Source organism: Macrotis lagotis, chromosome X, assembly GCF_037893015.1.
Source record: "Macrotis lagotis isolate mMagLag1 chromosome X, bilby.v1.9.chrom.fasta, whole genome shotgun sequence".
NCBI classification, from domain to species: domain Eukaryota; kingdom Metazoa; phylum Chordata; class Mammalia; order Peramelemorphia; family Peramelidae; genus Macrotis; species Macrotis lagotis.
The window spans coordinates 403,589,355-403,610,151 of NC_133666.1; the positions used below are offsets into that span (position 1 = coordinate 403,589,355).

The window sequence follows — 20,797 nt, forward strand, 5'->3', positions numbered from 1 at the left end:
TTTGTACATGTTTTTGTACAGTTCTAAGATAGTTATTTGAAAAATGAAAACTTAAGTTAAAATTCATTTTAGTTTTTGTATTGGATAATACTGGTTTCCTTTTTAAATGACTTGCTATTTTTACTGTGTAAACCTAGTATTGGACTATTAAGTTTTTCTTATAAGTCCACAGATTTGTCCCAATGTTGTTAGCCTGAATTCTGGAACACAGATGAAAACTTTTGAAATAAAAGCCCTGGATTATCCCTTTAGGGCTTGCATACATGGGACAGACACTCTATAAAATAATTTTTCTATTTATTTTAAACTTGAAGGTAAACTGAAAGGGTGTTGTTATTTTTTCTGCCAAGAGCCTTGTTCATGGTCCTCTATTTTTTCTGTGGCACTTAAATGACATCACTGACACCTCCCTCCATTGCTAGAGAAAAACAGAACCCCGAACTCAGGTCTTGGCATGTAAACAAGATACAACTAATTAAAGTTCATTTAATGTTAAAATTTGTTCATTATTAATTTTCCATCTGCACAGGTAAACATTTTTTTTACTCAACTTCTTTAAATGACTGAAAAATTCATATTGCTTTTAACTGAACTTTAACAATCATTAAAGTGGAAGTTTTAGTGTCTGGATAATTTTACCATTTAACAATCCTGTTTCAGAGATATTTTTAAGTATGAAAAGTTCAGATGCTTCAGTTTTAGAGAGCAAAGTAGAATTACTTTTTAAGTAAGATTGTTGTTCTTTATTTTTTAAAGTATAAAAAATTTTTAGAAAATTAATTTTAGTTCCCAAGGAATTATTTGCGTAAATACTATCCCTAGAGACTTCAGTTCTGTTTTCCTTACCTAGTCTGCCAATAATTTCCTTTTTAAAAATATATTAGTAATATGAAACCTAACATGTGTTGTTAAGATTTTTGTTGCTCTTACATTGTATATGTTATTTTAACTTTACACATTTATATCGACTTAAAATTGTGATTTGTTATAAATTAAAACAAGTCCCTCCACAAACATCTGTGACTTTTAAAAAACAATCCCCCAAAGTAAACATAGATTCTTCTACCAAACCTCCTAAAGTTTCAGTTTTATTTTTTTGCTCTTGAGGAAAACTGAATAATATAAACAAATGTGGCAAAATGAGATTATATTGTCTACCTCTTTTATTACTGTTATCTCTTCTCTCTTTTCAAAAGGCAATATGATGTAGTAGAAGAATACTGTACTTGGAGTCACAAATCCTGGATTTGAATTTGTTTTCCATCCTTCTAGTTATGTGTAAAGATGTTTAAATTCATTGAGCCTAGCTTTCACATTTATAAAATGGTAATTGTATAGTTGATGCTTCAACCCTACTAGATAGTTGCAAAGATCAAGATTATTCAGTTTAGCAAGTGTGTGTGTGTGTGTGTGTGTGTGTGTGTGAAACAAACAAAAATTGTATTTTTCTTCAAGAAGCTTACATTCTACTGTGGGGTGGAAAGGAGAGATATATAATATAGACACAAATAAATAAATATAAAATACTTTAAAGAGGGTGTCTATTCTAACTTAGTGGGGATAAGGCAAGGCTTGATGAATACTGAGAGGAACATTGAAGAAAGAGAAGGATTTTAAAAAACAGCCTTGAGAAGGGGACTTCTTTCAGGCCTGAAGGGGTAACTGGTACAGATGTATGGAAGTAGAAGATGAAATGTTGAGTTGTGAAGTACAAGGGAACAGTTATCAAATCTGCTTGGATACATCAGAGTGTGTGAAGGTTGCCATGTGAAAGAAGACTTAAAAATTAGCTTGTAGTCTCATTGTGGTGGACGTGAAAAATCAGCCTGAGGTATTTGTATATTATCCCACAGGCAATAAGGAGTCACAGAGGGAATTTGAGTAGGGAAGTGAAATCATTCCTGGCACCTTGGCCATCTTTTCTAGCACCAGTTGCATCTTCTCTCTTGCCCCTCTGATATAGGAGTCCTGGGGATGGGTTAACCTGTTCCTTTCTCCTTTTGCTACTTTCCAGAGTCTCCCCACCTTCGCTCAGGACATTATCCTCTTCTGAGGTTTGCTCTGTCCAGATGCATCACCCAATCTAGGTCCTCCTGATGGCAGTTGACCTCCAGGTTAGGTGCTTCAGAATACACCTAATATCCTGCAATATCCTGGCCGCCAAGTCCTCATTCTCCTAAGCTTATATGATTTACCTCAAACATACACAGGTCGAGACACATCCAGAATCTTTCTGTTACCTGTAGGTTTTCATTGCCATGATCCAGAATTCCAAAATTTACATATCTGACCATAATCTTTTAGCATTCCATCTCTCCCTATGTTTCATTCCTCCTCAATCTATTCTTCTTCCTCATGACTTGTAGTTCCTCTAGCCCTCATGCTATCATGGTACTTCATGTTATTCTCCTGTGTTCCCATCAGTGCTCTGGCTTTACTTTTCTCCTTTATTTTTACCCCATAGTTTACTGTTCAAAATACACCATCCTTCTACTCTTGCATTCCTGATCCCTTTCTCCTGTTGGCAATTCTGTCTTGTCAAATGTTGTCCTAGGATTACCCTCACCTTCACCTTTGCTTCTGCTTACTGCTTTGATTTGGAAAGTCATACAATATTTCTAATATCAGTAGGGTCCTTCACTGAATTAAAGCAATCTTTTTTACTCTTTTTTATTTGATTTTATTTTTACTGCTTTTTAAAAAATATGTTTTAATAAATAAAAAGTGTGTGTTCTCTCCCTCTAGCCCCAAGTCTCTTCCTTCCATTTGGTAATAAAAGAAAAACAAAACTCCCATTATAAATATGTATAGACAAGCAAAACAAATTTCCTCTCTGGTCATATCCAAAAGAAGGAAAAAAAATCCTTTCTTTGCTCTGTCTGCGTTTTTCAGCAGTTCAGTGGTATATTTCATTATTAGCCCTCTTTGAAACTTGGATGATTGATCTGACGCTTTTAATTCCTTCAAATTTATTTTTCTACATTATATTGTTGTCATTATATAAATTGTTTCCTTGGTTCTATTCATTTACTCTGCATCAGTTTATATAAGTCTTCTCATGTTTCTCTAAATCAACCCCATCACCATTTCTTATAGTTTTCCATCATATGTATGTAGCATAACCTTAGCCATCCTTCATGTTATGGACACCCTCTCTGATTCCTATTCTTTGTCACATCAAAAAAGGCCTATAGTTTTGTACATCCCTAGTTAGAGTTTATATTGCTTAAAACTTAATCTACCCTCCCTCTCATTTCCCCCTTCTCCATTTTCTCCTTTTTTCTCCTAATGTTTGTCCTTCATTTTTAAAAGAAAACCTTGACATCAGGGAGGTGATGTCATGACAAGCAAATGAATTGGATTTGAGTGAGGGGGTGCTGTGCTAAGTACCAGCTTCACTCTCTCCTCCAGAGCCAGTGTTCAGATACGAATCAAAATGACTAAGAGATAGCCCTGGATGTGAAGCAGTCAGGGTTAAGTGGCTTACCTAAAGTCACACAGCTAATAAGTATCTGAGGTCAAATTTGAACTCAGGTCCTTTTTATTTCGGAGTCAGCACCTATACCCACTGCATTGTCTAGCTGCCCTCTCCTATTTCCCTGTTGAATGAAATATATTTCTGAATCCAGATCTCTGTATGTATTCCCCTCCCTGAACAATTCAGTGTTAGCTATTCCCCGTGTCTTGTTTGTATAGATGTGCACCCTGATTATGTGAGATAACTTCCCCAAACCTTTCTTACCCTTCTTCTCCCCCCTAGGATATTCCACTTCATATTTTTATCCATTTTTTCTTAAAATCATTAAAACAGAGCTACTCTCAGGTCTTGTCTATTTAGACTCCTTCCATGACCCAGATAATAATTGGTTTCAGAGGGGATACATTATCATAGACTCGAATTTGATTGAAGCAATTTATCTATTTTAGTTCCTTAGAATTGTTTATGTTTCTCTCAAGAATCTGTATTTGAAATTTATAGTTTATACTCAGCTTTGTCCTTTTCATCAGGAATTCTCGAAAATTCTCTGTTTCTTTAAAGGTTTCTCTTTTCCTCCTTATGCATTATCTTCAGTTTCACTGGGTAACTAGTTCTTTGTTGTAAATATTAACTTTTGCCTTATGGAATTATATTTCAAACTGTCTACTCTTTTATATTGGTGACTGTTAAATCAGGGCTGTCAAACCTTACTTTTAAAAGTTTTTATTGAAACAGTAGAGAATATATTTTGATTTGCCATTTTAGTGAGAGCTTCTTCCTGTGGCTCGGCTTCATTTACTAAAGTGTACTAAAGGCAGTGGCATAAAATTGCCCTTTAGACCACATGGGACTGCATTGCTAAATCATTGTGAACCTGACTGTGATTCCTTCCCACATGAATTCTTTCTTTCTGGCAACTTGTATTGTTTTTCTTTTGCATGGAAGTTCTGGATTTTGGGTCTAATATTCCTAGGAATTTGCATTTTGAGATTTTTTTCAGGAGGTGATTTGTGGATTCTATATCTGCTTTACCCCCATTCCTCAGAGATAGGGACAGTTTTCTTTAGAGTTCTTGAAATGTAATGTGAAATATAATACATTTCTTTCAGGTAATTCAATAATTCGTTTTTATTTTTATTTTTATTTTTGGTTTTTGTAAAGCAGTGGGGTTAGGTGACTTGCTCAAGGTCACACAGTTAGGTAATTAGAGACTGACTTTGAACTCAGGTTCCTCCTGACTCCAGGGTGGGTGCTCTATCCTCTGCACCACCTAGCTGGCACTCAATAATTCTTGTTTTTCTCATTAATCTGTTTTCTAGGTCAGTTTTTTTTGCTATATTTTTTTATTTCAGTCTTTTGACTTTGAATATTTCTTCTTGTCTCATGGAGTTATTGGCTTCTCTTTTCTCCAATTATCAGGGAATTTATTGCATGGGCAAGGTTTTGAACCTCTTGTTCCAAGTTATTAATTTTCTTTCTAATCCTTTCTTCCTTAGCTCCCATTACTTTTCTTCAAGCGCTCCCATTTCAATGATTAAAGACATTTTAAACTTAAAAAAGGACAAATTCTTGCTTCTAGGTAATTTAGCTGAATTTTTGTCTAAGCTGTATTTTTCTTTGGGGCTTTGTGTGTAGAGGCTTTGGAGTCATTCTTTTCTGGCTTTGAGTCTTGAGATCCTAATCCCTATAATTGTCTTTTATGGTGGGATTCTGATCTACTTCCTGACTTAATTCTTGATGTTAGAACTGAGCTCTCTGCACTTCTGGAGGGAAAGTCTGGTCTTGTTCTGTCCTTTTTCCAGGATCTCAGTGATAGCTCAGCAGGTGACCTGGAAGCCTTCAGTACTCCCAGAATGGTGTGATCCAGTGCAAGATGTGAGTTGGCCCCACCAGGCTGAGTTCTTTCAGGTCCCAATCTGGCTCTGGGTCTCAGCATCAGTAGATACTGCAGGACTTGGCTTCTCTTGGCCGGCTGGGGCTCTCTGCTGCTTCAGAGGGCCAGAACCCTGGGCTCTCCTGGGATTTCTTCTCTGGTGCTTCTCCACAGGTGCTAGACTAGGCTAGAAGCTGGAACAGAGACTGAACTCTGCTCTTGAAGTTCGAACCACAGTCTTGTTACTTGCTTCTGCACTAGTCTCTTTCTCTGCTTAGCCTTGGACCTGCAACACCTTCTTAGTCTGCATTTTGGGTGCATGTTCCTTCCTCTTTCTACCCTGAATTTGTGACCCAAAAATTGATAAGGCATGACAGTATTACCTGCTGTCATTGGTTCACATTCCTTCCATGAGGTCATTGTGCCCATTGAGGGTTTGAGCTAGCCTCTTAACCCAATGAACAGCTTTCCCCTAGGCAAGTCACTCCTGGTCAGACTTCTGGGGGTCCATGTACCTATATAGGCTGGGAAAATGACTCAGTAGAACTTTTTCTTGGATTTCCCATCAATATTTGGTCTAGTGTATTTTTCTAGATCTATATAGAGAAATTGGGGTATGTGGATATATATGTGTGGAGGGGTAGCTCATATTTTGCTTCCTGCTACTCTTCAGTCTTGTCTCTACCTCTCCTGATTGATTTTATATCCCAGTCCCCACACCGCAGTTCCAAATTTCCTCTTCTCCTATATTGCTCCCTCCATTTTTTCTCAGTAGAAGACCTTAACTCATACTTTACTGGATAAAAATAGAGACTATTTGCAATAAACTTCTTATTCCTAACTTTACATCTTAAAATCCCATTTTTTTTCTCCTCTTTCAGATCTCTGATGAAGAGCTGACCCTTCTCCTTCCCACAGCCAAGAGAAATACTCTTACCTTTGTTATTATTCCTTCCTATATTATTTGGAAGATTCCCTCTCCATCTCTCACCCTACCCTATCTCTTTAAATTATAGTGTTTCCCAGTGTCTTCTTCCCCTTTGCCTATCTAACACAAATTTCTCCTGCCTCTAACCTCTATTTAACCTTAAAAACCACACCAAAAAAACCCCCAAACCTTACTGTATGTCTTCCTTTTCACAGTTAACTTTTCAAAAAAATCTTTTTTGTACTTCTTGCATCATTTCTCTTTCCTGTTACCTTCTTTGCCCCTTGAAATCTGGTTCACCTAAAATTGTCTTTAAAACTGTCAATGATCTATTAATCAAATCTAATGGCCTTTCTCTCAGCCCTCATCCTGTCTGACCTGTGTCATTTCTATCTCAGTCTATTGGCCTATTATATACTAGACCCAGTGTTTGCTGATTAGACAACCAAGGCGAAAAGGAAGCAGCCCTTGTTCTTAAAGAACTTGCTTTCCTGAGGGGCAGACCATGTGTACACAACATACACAAAATATATAGGAGCATGCATGTGCATATATGCTGTATGTATGTATGTATTATGCTGTATCTCTTTGTATATGTTGACTACCCTCTCCCCCTGGATGATTATGCTTTCTTCTTTGGTTTTCTTGGCAGTGCTCTCTCTTCCTTCTAAGCTTCCATGATGGACTCTTCATCCATTTTTGCTCCTTAACTATAGATGTACCTTAAGGCTCTGTCCTGGACTCTCTTTTCTTTCCTCTTTAGAGTCTCCATCAATTTCTTTACCAATTCTCGTGGGTTCTGTTATCTCTACTCTATGCTGGATCCATCTATGCAGCCCTAGGCTCTCTCTGAGCTTCAGGTCTGCATCACAAAAGCTCTACATGTTCAAAACAAAATTCATTATTCTTCCCCAGATTTCTGTTGTTCTTCTGAACTTCCCTGTTTATTTTTAGGGTACCACCTTCCCTTTGGCATTCAGGTTTGAAACTTTGGTCTTCCTCATTCTCCCTCACTCCACATATCCAGTCAGTAGCCAAGTCTTGTTAATTTGATTTCTATAGCATATGTTGCATTCATCTCTTTTCTCTACTCAGAGAGCTATTATCTTAGTAATAGCTCTTTTCACCTTTCTCTCTTCAACTATTATTCTAGCTCCCTAGTTGGTCCTCTACCTTCATAGATCCTTTGTTTTTTCTACATGGCTGTCAAAATTATATTCCTAAAGTTCAGATCAAATCCAGTCACTTCTCATGCTCAATTAAGCATATTGGATCTCTACTATCACCAGGTTGTAATACAAACCTTCCTTTTTTGTCATTTAAGGCTCTTCATAACTGTGTTCCAAATTATTTTTCCAATCTTATTAGACATTATTCCCTTTCATGCTCTTCCTTGTAACTACACTTTTCTTCTTAATTTTGTGTCTTTACAAAGACAATGTTCCAATTATGGATCATAATCTCTTATACTTAATAAAATCCCTAAGTTTGCTTCAAAGCTCAGGTCAGTCACTGCATGAAACATTTCCTAATCTTCACAGCTTCTGTAACCTTATCTATGCCATTATCTTTAATTTATTTTTAATTTTTCTATCTGAAGGAAATGACTAATAGGTTATAGTGCTGGATGAAAATGTTACCCTCAATAGAGAGTATTTTCGCACAGAGAAGGATTTGTTCTATTATGAACATGTTGAATTTGAGATATTGACAGGACATCCAAGTGGAAATGTCTAGCAATCAGTGATGCTGAGTTGAAATTCAGGAGGAAGATTAGGATGGATAAATAAAATTTGGGAATCATCTGTGGAAAGATCATAATTGAAACTGTAGAAGCAGATGAGATTGCTTTTGGAGAATGTGTGGATAGAAAAGAAAAGAGCCTTGAGGAAACAAGAACAAAAAATAAATAGAGATATAATGATAATGATGATGATGTTTGTCTTTCCTTCTTGAAGAAGACCATGACAGTAGTGAAGTAACACCATGACTTGGGCCATCTGGGTCCAGTGGCCAGATATAGATCAGGAAGACGAGATGACCCTGGATGTGAGGCAGTCAGATTTAAGTGACTTGCTCAAGGTCACATAGCTGGTAAGTATCAAGTGTCTGAGGCCAGATTTGAATTGAGCTTCTCTTGACTCCGGGGCTGTATTGTGACACCTAGCTGCCCTAGACATCTAATCAGAAAACTAGGATAAAGCAGCATTATGGAATTCAAGAGAGAAGAGAATGTCCACAAGGAGGGATTGATCAAAAGAGTCAAAATCTGCAGAGGATAAAACATAGTGATTTGATTTATGTTCAAATCATTTATAATTTTTGAAAGAGAAGAGGATATCAGAATGCTGGATATCATGGGGGTAGATTAGCTTTGGGTGATCATGAAGTGTGATTGCCACTTTGGGTAACTCATGAAGAGGGGAGATGTAGATCATAGAAACTGACAAGATTGATGAATTGGGAGCCCAAGGTGTTTGTCTGATGGCACATCATCATGAACATTGAAGTTGATGATTATGATGACAGGTATTAATAATGTTTGTCCTTCATTTTCGAAAAATACCATGACATCAGGGAGGTGATGTCATGACAAGCACATGAATTGGATTTGACTGAGGGGAGTTGTACTAAGTCACCAGCCTCACTTTCTCTTCCAGAGTCATCTGGGTCCAATGGCCAGATATGAGTCAAGACATCTGGAGATGACCCTGGATGCAAGGCAGCCAGAGTTAAGTGATTTGCCCAAGGTCACACAACTAGTAACAGTCAAGTATCTGAGGTCAGATCCATCCTCCTGACTCCAAGGCCAGTGCTTTATCCACTGTGCCACTAGCAGCTCAAGTGTGAATCAAGTACTGAATTCCTTGAGAAAGAGCATAGGGTGATCTAGAGGTCTATAGTTGGCAAATAAAAAAATGTTTTAGATAGAGTGATATAGATGGTTAGAGTAAAATTCAGCAGAGGAAAGGGTTTTGAGTGATGGTAGCAATGGAGCAAGTCTGTAAGTGGCAGTGTGAATTAATATGGCGTGTGAGAAAAAGAGGGTCCAATACTGGAGGGAGAATCCAGGTCTGAGGTTCTTAGAGGGGGAACTAAATTTCTTTGACACTAAGAAAATGGAAATAGCATGAAAAGAAGAGAACTAGATGAAGGGAAGTTTTGTTTTGTTTTTAAATAATAACAGTAAAGGAAAATAGTGACTGGAAGTGACAGAGGTAGGACTAAGCAGGGTCGAACTAGAAAGGTGCAGAGAGAGTGGAAGGGAGGTTTTTATTTTAGAAGATGTCAATTCTGAATTATAGGGATTAGGGGAGCAGGAAGTGGGAGTTTTTAACCATTGAACTGGGTAAATACCAGGTGACCTGATCTAGAAAACAAAGGGTCAAAGGTTATGAAGTCAGTGTTTGTTGACTTGATAATCATGAAGATTTTGTAGTAAAAATCACTAGTTCCAGATGATAGTCATGGAATAGTCATTTCTTTTTTTTCTGTCCATCTACACCTGCATCACATAGGTGTTGTCTGTCAACAGTAATAATGGCAATTGAGAGGTGGATCAAATAGTAGAGTTCTGAGTAACTCCCACTTAGCTTTACCTTCCCTTTCTTCCACAACAGTGAAAAACAAGGGCTGTGACTAAAGCCAAGTTAGCACTTAGTTTACGTATTGCCTCACTCCTTTGAGTTGGCAGTCCCTACTTATTTGGATCCTTTGAATCAAGCAATTGATTTTTTAGGTGTATAGCACATTGTGATAGAGGGCAAAGTTAATGCCGACTCTGTAATTAGCAGCCAAGAGGGCTATTTGGGAAGAAAAACTCTGATCCCACTTTAGGAGAGGTGATCAGGCTAGGACCTTCACCCAACTTTGCAATAACAGAGGGTTTGCAATACAAGACACTGACATACATAGTCAGTAGTGGTTCCAGTTTACCCGTAAAATCTTTTTTGGGTGATATTTGAGATCTAAGTTGTGATTTCTGAATTATAATTGTACAAGATAATCTATCCAATGTATTGTATCACTATAAAATGCTACATATATGTATATGTATCAGAAATCTACTATTGGAATGTCAGTCTCAAGAACTGTTTTCAATTCAACACACTATATAAGAACTCACTATATACAAGCACTGTGTTAGATCTTGAAGGAGATTAAATATATATAGATAAGAAATATTCCCTGCTTTCATGAAACTTATGGTTTATTTAGGTGGATATCATACATATAACTATAAAAAGAGGTATATGAAAATGGCAAAAAATTACAAGATTACTTGAAATTTGTTCATACCAAGTATGGAATGAGTAAATCTTTCATGGAGATAGTGATTTTTCAGTTGCATTTTAAAAAAAGAAGAAATTCCATGAATGAAGACTGGTAAGGAGAACAAACTGAGCAGTAAAATTCAGGATATGTTTAATGGTTAGAGTAGATTATAGAGTTTTTGCAAGAGAGTCATATAAGATCAGAATGGAAAAGCAGAATAGCATCATCATTTGAAGGATTGTAAATGACAGGCAAAGAATTTGATCTTCACTCTACAGTGAAGTCAGTGCCTGACTTCCAGTTACTTACATTTTTTTTTTATCATGAATAGATCTAGTCATAAGAAAGATAAATCTGGCAGAAGTACAAAGTATGAATTGGAGGGCAGAGGAGAGTAGAGGCAGGAAGAATTTATTATGAGCCTATTGTAGTATGGTACTTGTGGGTAGTAATGAGAGCCTATAGTACTGCTGGGGAGTTTTGGAGAGGTGATATGAGAAGTATTTCAAAGTTAGGAGCAATAGAATATGATAACTGATCTAACATGAAAAAATCAAGTCAACTAATGAAGAATTGAATTATATGAGTATTTATCCAGAGTTAGAACCTACAGAGTGCGTTTCCTACCATAAGAAATCTCTTCCTTAAGGAATGATGAAAAAATATTGTAAAAAAAAAACAATCAAAAGTTTCAGGCTTAAAAAAATAAGCAGCAAGAAAATCATTACATTTATTCCATGAAACCTATTAAGATGACTTCAAAATATACACCATATAATTATCTGATGTTTTCCTTGCTTTTAATAGCATACTTTCTTACTTTATCTCTCTTACCTCCACTTCTTGTGATATTTCATAACTTTCAAAAAGAAGGTAGGATTTTTTTTTGCAAGACTATAGGGTTATATGACCTGCCCAAGGTCACTGGGTGATCATTAAGTGTCTGAGACTGAATTTGAACTCAAATACTCCTGAGTCCAGAGCTGGTGCTCTATACACTGCACTGCTTAGCTGCCCCTGGATATTTTCTTTTTTAAGAAAATTAGAGGGATATTTTTCAAAATAGAATGTTGTTGACTATAGTTGACAAATAAATTCCTTTTTTAAAATGTGAATGTCTTATCTTAATTTAGGAATTGATCTCAGAAAATTCCATGACAGCCTTGGGACACTTAAAGACACTTAACCATACTCTTAAATCTGGGGATTTACTCAATATTCCAGGGGACTCAAATTTTCAAATCGATTTGTAAATTCAAAAATTAGAAGTTCTCTCCCTGAGATGCAAATCACAACTCATGCTTGCCTGTGTATCTTGTATATCATTTGTCCATAACCTCTCATAAATTAACCATACAGGGCATACCTGATGTACTAGAAACTTCTTTTCTTCCAAAATTTAAGGTGCCTGTAGATTCCTGAGCCTGTCAGCCTTTAACTCTTGTTTGTCACTTTATGGCTAGCCTATCTTCTTTCCTCTCATCTAGGTTTTTTTTTTCTTAATTTATTTAAGGCAGTGGTGTTAAGATTGATTTGCTCAAAGTCATACAAGCTATATAATTATTAAGTGTCTGAGTTAGGATTTGAACTCAGTCCCTCCTGACTCTAGGGCTGGTGCTCTCACTGCGCCACCTAGCTGCCCCTCTCATACAGTTCTTCAGTGACATTTTTTACAACTCTTCTTTGGAGTTTCTCATTGGTTATGTGTTACAGCCTACTCACATCTATCATGCACTTACTTCTACAATTCTCTTTGCATGGTATTCATTTTTATTTTCTTTTTCAGACAATTGTATTCCATGTCTCACCACTATATAGCCACACCAAAGAGAATGGTAGAGTTAAAAAGATGAGCCATCACTTTCATGGGAAGCTCGTGGTCCACCTGGCAGTTTGCTAAAGTCCACCCTGCTTTCTCCCTCCAGTCCTATTCTGAGGATAGTTTGCCCATTTGTATGTACTGCCTGTCAACCAAATTGATAAGCATCTCTACCAGCATGGGCCAGGATTCGAATTACTGGCTTGTCTGACAATTCCAAAGATGCTGGGGATGCAAGTTAAGAACATCAAGTACGTATATGAATATATCCAGCATAAATATTAAGTGAATAAATACAAATGTGCAGAAAGTAGGTAATCACAAGGTATTTGGGGGAGGAAGTGCTAGCAATTGAGGGGAGCTGTGTTTTAAGAAAGAGAGGAGCTCTGTGAGGAGCATTTCAGGGAGGGGGTTGTACTCAGCAAAGGTAAAGAGGAAGTGTGTTGTGTGAAAAACAGAAAGAAGGCCAGTTTGACCGGATTGCAAAGTATTAGAGAAGAGTAATGCCTGTTGAGACCTGAAAGACAGGCTTCAAAAGCTCAGCAGAGGGCTTTATATTTTATATAATATAATACATTTTATATAATAAAAACAGTTTTATATTTTATCCCTGACATACCAGGAAGCCATTGGAGTTGATTGAAAAGAGAAAGCCATTTCTATAACAGCATGGATGACCTGGAAAAGAGAATGTCTGTTGGCAGAAACTAATTAGGAGATAATAATAGCTAATGATTGCTAACATTTGCATAGAGGTTACTGTTTATCAGGGAGTGTGTGCTAAATTTTTTATAATTTATTATCTCATTTGAGCCTCCCTACCACCATGGAAAGGAGGTGTTTTTATTATCCCCTTTTACAGATGAAGAAACTGAGACAAGTATGGGTGCCAAGGATCTCACAGTGAGCAAGTATCTAAAAATGGATTTGAACTCAGATCTTCCTGACTCTAAAATCAGTTCTACATCTACTGGGGCACCTAGCTTGTCACTGTAATAGTCTAGCTGAGTAGTGAAGATAATATGAGTTAAGGAGGTAGTTGTATGAATGAACAAAGGCCAGCTAGAAAAGACTTGTGAAGGCAAGATTCTAGAACTTACTGGATATGTGGGGCAAGGAGAGGAAGATAATACTTGAGGTTACACACTTCAGAAACTGGAGGGATATTAGTGCCTTTGACAGAAATGGGTGAGTTTGGGAGAAGGGAGGCCTTGAGGGAAAAATAATTAGTATAATTTGGGAAATGTTGAGTTTCAGATAGTAAATCAAAAAAGGCAAAAAACATTTCATGAGATATTTGGTTATTATGTTTAAATAAAATTTTCAGAAATTCAGAGGGCATATTTTCTTTAGGGTAAGGAGTCTATTTAGCTAAGGCAAGGAGAAGGGGGAAAAATATGATCTTTCATAAGTTTGGCCTAGAGTATCTGAGTTCAGAACTTGCTGCTTTATTAATTTAATACATATAGAGATGTTGTCTGCTCTATATTCCTTTTAAGAAACAGCTAAAAATAATAGCAAAATAATCATCCCAGATGTTTCAAATAAATGAAGTTTGACAAGAAGGATGGAATGGAAGACTTATTTTCTATTTTGGCTTTACTTTGTTTCTTCCAACCTAAGTAATTTGTTTCTGGTTCTTACTATTATACAAATATTTAGAGAAAGATAATTAGATTTTATAATTTTTTTAGAGTCATACTTTACATTTGGTTCTCTTGCGTCTATACTACAGTAAAAAGGCCTAGTATTCAGAACAAAGAACATGTGTTAGCAATGATATACTCTCTTCTTCAGCCTGAATTTAGAGGACTTTATGTAACTCAAGGTATTTTGAGAAGAATATTGACAAACTGGAGCCTATCCAGGAGAGAAAATCTCAGATGGTGAGAGAACCATACATAGAGTGTACCACATAAGGATTAAAAACTTTTTTAACTTCTCTCTGAAAAAAAAAATTAAAAGAAACACCATTATAATGAAACTGATCATGATCATCTTTATTACCATTGCTAGCATTTATACAGCACTTTATATACATTATCTCATGGGATATTCTCGAATCTATAAGGTAGGTAGTAGTAGAATTGCTCATATTGAAAATTTACCAATCATCTTTTGTGAGTTGGTAAGAGCTGTCATCTCTAAACCACTCCAAGTTTGGGGTAAGAAGATTGTGAGTTGTTTTTGGACATAGTGAATTTAAAAACGCCTACAGTATTATTATTATTATTACCATTATAGCTAATTTACAGGAGTTTCCAAAAGATGGGTTTTTTTTAAAGATTTTGCAAGGCAAATGGGGTTAAGTGGCTTGCCTAAGGCCACACAGCTAGGTAATTATTAAGTGTCTGAGACCAGATTTGAACCCAGGTACTTCTGACTCCAGGGCTGGTGCTTTATCCACTGTGCCACCTAGCCGCCCAAAAAGATGGTTTTAAATAAAGTTCTATTGCAATTAATGCTCTACAGAAAAAATCACATTATTTTTGAAGTAATAATATATTGGAACAAAATATTAATGTCATATTCTAATTGTGATTTTTTTTATATCTTGCACAGTCATCACAATTGAATGTTTGGATAATTTCAGTATATCTACATAATCATTGTCACTTTAAGTTATATGGATCACTCCCAAAATGATAATTTATTAAGGGAATTTCATGGAATATTTTAGGAAGTTCCCATTAATTATAGGCTCCATTACTTCTTGTCTACTTTCTAGTATTTTTTGAGGATCAGTCTATCTACAAGGTGCTACAGCTGTACTTTTCCAGGAAAATTTAATCCTTTTTAGGTATTGTGTTTACTGTCAAAACACAAGTATTCCTGGTGGAATGAGAAAGGAGGTAGGGAAGAGGAACACTGAGGTAATACATAAAACTAAGTGAAAATTTGTTTCTCAGCTTCATTTCAAACCTCATAGCTTTGTTAAAGTAGATTGCTATAAGATGGGAAAAATAGATAAGTATATTTATTATGTAGATTGAAAAAGGTTGGAATAGTTCAAGGAACCATTTCTTCTGGGGAAGGAAGGTAGTGTTATGCCATGATTAGGAGAAGAGGCTCTAAGAAGATAGGGAGGATATTGATAGTGCTAATTAGAAGAGAAAGTGGAGAGAGAGTGGAAGAGAAACTTTGTCAATTCAAAATTTTTCCTAGGTTTGATTCCTAATATCATCTGAAGAGTGTCTCACTATTTCTGGGGTCATATTTTAGTGATTACCTCATATCCTGAAAGTCCCAGGAGCTAAATTTCTTTTTAAAGATTTTTATGTTCTATGAAAGCACTGTTGGGCCCCTTTAACAAGTTATTATGTGAGTTAACATTACCTATAGGTATATTAAGCAGGTGGCCACCACTCCAGTAAATAAAATCAGTGCAAAATTAGATCTTTGGAATTTCACATTATAAGCAATCCTTTAAGTTTTATTTCACATTATTTAAAATACTGAAGATAATTTTAACTCTGTTCAGAACAATAATAATACGGTAATTAAAATGAAATTTATCCTCATTTGAGGAGCTCAAAATATTTATGACAACTTTTCATTTTATTTGGAAACAGGCCACTGCATAAAACGAGAATAACATATGCAAATAATTGTAAACTTTATGGTATTAATAAGATTTTCATGTTTATTGGTGTTTTCCATTCATATCTTTTGATATTATCTCCTAAAAATATCTTTTTCCAATAAATGTTAATATCCTTTTATGATGATGATGATGATGACTTAAACAAATTATTGCTAATTTCACAATAATGCTCATAATTATCTGTATTTTTAGAACAACTATTCTAAATATGTAGACTTAAATTTGTTACCTATCACTGTTTGAATGGGTTGTCTGTTTTCAATTTGCAGTCATGATCTAAGGCCCATATAACACATGGAATACTTTATGTCTAGAAGACTATGTTTGCGGAGTAATTAAATTTTTAACTTTTTTTCCCCAATCAACTTTCTCATCTTTACCTTTAATGAAGAATAATTTGTGAGAGGAGAGGGGTTTAGGTACTAGTAATAGATGAAGCTAAGTGCTTACCTTAGTGATTAATGTCTTTAAACAGAACATTCCACTGTTAGAACTGGAGAATGCTACAAATATACTCCAGTATCCGCTATATCCTTAAACAAACAAACCCCTTTCCTTGACCTTGGCAACACTTCAAGCTATTATTCACTCTTTTTTTCCGTTTTACTTCTAGGTTTCTAGAAAGAACAGTCTACACTCTCTGAACTCCCTCCTACCTCTTTCTGTTGAAGTCCCTTAGTTCCTCCAAACCTAGACTCAGGATCTCACCTTGGACTGCATCTTCCTTCTCTGGCCCCCCAGTTTCACATTAGAGTCTTCTCTCACTGTCATTCTTCTTTTCATACTTTTTGTTCCTACAGAGAGGGGATGAATCTTGCCACAATCCAAAAGACATAATATTCCTTCAGGGTCCAGCTTAGTTGTTACCTCCCCTAGGAAAATTTCTGGAATCCTTATCCCTTTCTCTCCATGTGGTCCAGCCTGCACATGAGCATAGCTGAGAAATGGTCACCAGCCTTTGTTCAGAGATCCTTGGTGAAAAGGAAAGGTGAAAGGTGGCAACTTTTGCAGGCACCTCTTCCACTTTTGGATATCTCTAATTGTTAGGACATTTTTTACTTAGATTAAGTACTCCCTGTAACTTTTGTCCATTATTCCTAATTTTGCTTTCTGGGGCCAGTCAGAAAAAAATGTAGTCCCTTTCTTCAAATGAAATAAGATTTGTCATGTACTTAGCACAGGGTCTGGCACATAGTAAGGGGTAAATAAATGCTTGTCTCCCCTCTTCCCTTCTTCAACACCTGCTCCTCCCCTCAGATTTCTCATATATCTTGTCTCTGTACTTATCTCCCTTTCTTAAAGTGCTTTATATACCTGTTACCTTCATTTAGATTGAGAACAAGGCTTGTAAAATATCTATTTTTTTATCCTTTTTGTCTAGCATAGAACCTGGCACTCAGTAGGCAGTCCATTGCAATTCAGTTAACATGTATTAAATTTTCTACAAAACGAAAATTAAAATGGAAGGACCTTTAGAGAACATCTAATCTAATTCCTTCCTTTCTGCATGGGAAAACTAAAGACCCAAGAGAAAAAAATTTATGTGTCACATATAATGAGTATAATTATGGCAGGGAAGTGACTTTCTTTTGCCCCTAAAAATCTTTGCTTTTCTTAAGGTAGCCCAGGATTTCATGAACTTTCCAGCTGCCAGAGCATGAACTTGCAGGACACTAAAGTCTCAGCTCATCTCCCAGTCTTTTCTCAAAGTCTTTCCCAGCCCTTTGTCATCTTAGTCCCTCTTCCCAGTTTACCTTATTTGTACATAGTTGTTTTTGCATGTTCTCTCCTCAGCATAGTAAAATCCTTGAGTGCAATTCATTTCTTTTATGTAGCATTTACAACCCCTCACAGTCTGAGTCAAGAACTTTGCTGAGTACTAGGAATACAAATAAAAGCAGGAAACATGAGAGTCCCTATTCAGGCTTACATTCAAGTAGGGAAAGATGACACATAAAAAGGATGAAAAGTGTTTGGGTCTGGGGAGAGGTAACCAAATGGAGATGAGGCAGAAAAGTCCAGAGAGTCAGAAGCTAGGCAGGATTCAGGGTGGGCATGCCTGGAACATTTCCTCAAATGGAAGTTTTAAGTAGGAACCTGCCTATCAGAGGGACCTACAAGGACAGAGGTAGAAAAATGTGGAGTGTCAGAAATGAAGCCAGGTTAAAAATGAGTATAGAAGTAATGCAGAAAGATCAATATGCCATCAAGTGATGTTTCTTATGGCCCCTGGACATTGATTGAAACTAACTACACTAATGCCTTTATTTCCTTCTCCAAAGAGAACCTGTGAGGCATTTAGTTGTAACTTGCTTATTCCATATGGTTTCATTTATACAGAGAATATCTATGTAGACATGGTTCAGTTCTTTTAATAATCTAGCAGCACATTAGTCATTAGACAAGGACTATACATTTTGAGTACTGACGTTAAATTAATATAGACGTTAAAAAACCCTATTTTTAGCACCCTCTTGACCCCTCTTTAATTATATTGTCACCATGACTACAGAAGCTGTAGGGGACTTAAAAAATTAGGGATCTTTTTGTATTTTTGTTTATACATTGGTTGTCATCAAAAAATAATTCACCATATGGTGATCAGACTCTCTACAATTAGCTAAACCTGTCCTTAAACAGTAGATACAGCCTGCATGCAATACAATGCTTAAAACCTGTCCAACTTGATAGAAAGTTTTTTCAATTTTTATTCTACTAACATAACCTTTGAGAATAAAGGATTACCTCCGAAGTAAAAAACAGCAACAGCAAGAACAGTAACAACAGCAATAAAGAGGTGCAACCAAGATGTCAGGGAAAAGACAAGGATTCATCTGGCTCTTCCCCAAATCTCACTCCAAATGCCTTTAAATAATGGTGCAAAACAAATTCTAGAGTAGCAGAATCCAAAAATGACAGAGTGAAACAACTTGTCAACCCAGGACAACTTAGAAGAAAGTTTGTTACTCCAAGGTGAGAATGGAGGACTGAGTGCAGGCTCATAAGAATAAACTGGCCCTCAAACAGGTCCAGGCCATGGCGGGGGAGGGCAATTGATGGCATGCATGAAGGTGGTAATGGTTTCTGGACCTCCCAGCCCACAAGACAGTAAGAGGATCTAATGACTGTTCAAAGCAAGATTACAGGGGACCTTCTGCTGGCACTGGAGGTAAGATTTATGCATGGATTTTAAAAATCAAGTAAGAGAGGTAGAGAATAAATTGGAAAAAGAAATGAGAATGATGTAGGAAAACCATGAAAAAAAGTTAACTTGGTAAAGGAAGCACAAAAAAATTATCAAAGAAAATAATACCTTAAAAAGCAGAGTTGGTTAAATGGTAAAAGAGGCACAAAAATCCAAAGAAGAATGACTTGAAGAGCAGAATTGGCTAATGGAAGACGAGATACAAAAATCCACTGAAGAAAAGAACTCACAAAGTGAATTGATCAAATGAAAAAGGAAGTACAAAAGCTGACTGAAGAAAATAATTTCTTAAAAATTAGAATTGGGCAAATTGAAGATAATGACTTTATGAGACATCAAGAAACAAAAAACAAAATCAAAGAAATGAAGAAATAGAAGAAAATATGAAATATCTCACTGGAAAAACAAGACCTGTAAAATAGATCTAGAAGAGATAATTTAAAAATTATTGGACTACCTGAAGGCCATAATCAAAAAAAGAGCCTCAATATCATGTTTAAAGAAATTATAAAGAAAAGCTGTCTTGATATTCTAGAACCAGAGGGTGAAATAGAAATTGAAAGAATCTACCTACCACCTCCTGAAATAGATCCCCAAATGAAAATTCCCAGAAATATTATAGTTAAATTCCAGAGCTCCCAGATCAAGGAGAAGATATACCAAGAAATCAAAAAGAAACAAAATATCATGGAATCACAGAATAATATAAGAGTTAACACTTTCTACATTAAGAGATTAGAGGACTTGGAATATGATATTCTGGAGGGAAAAAGAACTAGGATTACAACCAAGGATCATCTGGCCAAGTGAAATGCAGTATAATTCTTTATGGGGAAAATTGGATATTCAGTAAAATAGAGATTTTCAAGCATTCTTGATCAAAGGACCAGAGCTGAAGAGAAAATTTGACTTTCAAATACAAGAATCAAAAGAAGTTTAAAAAAAAGCAAACAGAAAAGAGAAACCATAAGGATTCAATAAACTTTATTTTCCTACATGAGAAAATGATGCTTGTAACGCCTAAAAACTTTTTCATTATTAAAAAAACACAAGTATGAATTGAATATGATGGGATGATTATCTAAAGAAATAAAATAAATGGTGAGAAAGAAGAATGGCATTGAATAAGGAGAAAGAGAGCATAGAATTGGGGTAAATTATCTGATATAAAAAGCCCCAAAGAGATTTTTACAATGGAGGAGAAGATGGGGGGAAAAGTACATGAACCTTATTCTCATTGGAATTGGCTTAAAGAGGAAATAATATATACATACTCAGTTGGGTTTAGAAATATAATAGGAAAATTATAAGAGAAGGTTGGGGAGGGGAGGTTGATAGAAGAGAGGATAGATAGGGGGAGATAAAAGTCAGAAGCAAAACACTTGAGAATGGACAGGATGAAAGGAGAGAGTAGGGTAAACAGGAAAACAGGATGGAGGGAAATACATAGTAACCACTACTATCTACCATCACACCTATAGGATTGACTGACGTAACTGAAAAGCAAAATGACCAATGCTGGAGGAGATATGGGAAAACTAAAATGTGAATGTATGTGAACTGATTCACTCATTTTGGAGAGCAGAACAGGAAACTATGCCCTTTGACCCAGCAG

At 36.1% G+C, this 20,797-nt stretch overlaps 1 protein-coding gene across 14 annotated transcripts in view; it reads left to right on the top strand.

Annotated features, from left to right (window-relative positions):
* STAU2 (staufen double-stranded RNA binding protein 2) overlaps positions 1-20,797 on the top strand; it is a 492,544-nt gene that overhangs the window by 243,794 nt on the left and 227,953 nt on the right. Inside the window, exon 11 of one of the 14 annotated variants that reach the window (XM_074203675.1) lies at positions 12,341-12,624. The exons of the other annotated variants lie outside the window; for them this stretch is intronic. Coding sequence (XP_074059776.1) covers positions 12,341-12,454 — 114 coding nt within the window. The 3' untranslated portion in view covers positions 12,455-12,624. Of the gene's footprint in view, positions 1-12,340; positions 12,625-20,797 lie in introns of those variants that run through there. 14 annotated transcript variants of the gene reach the window in all.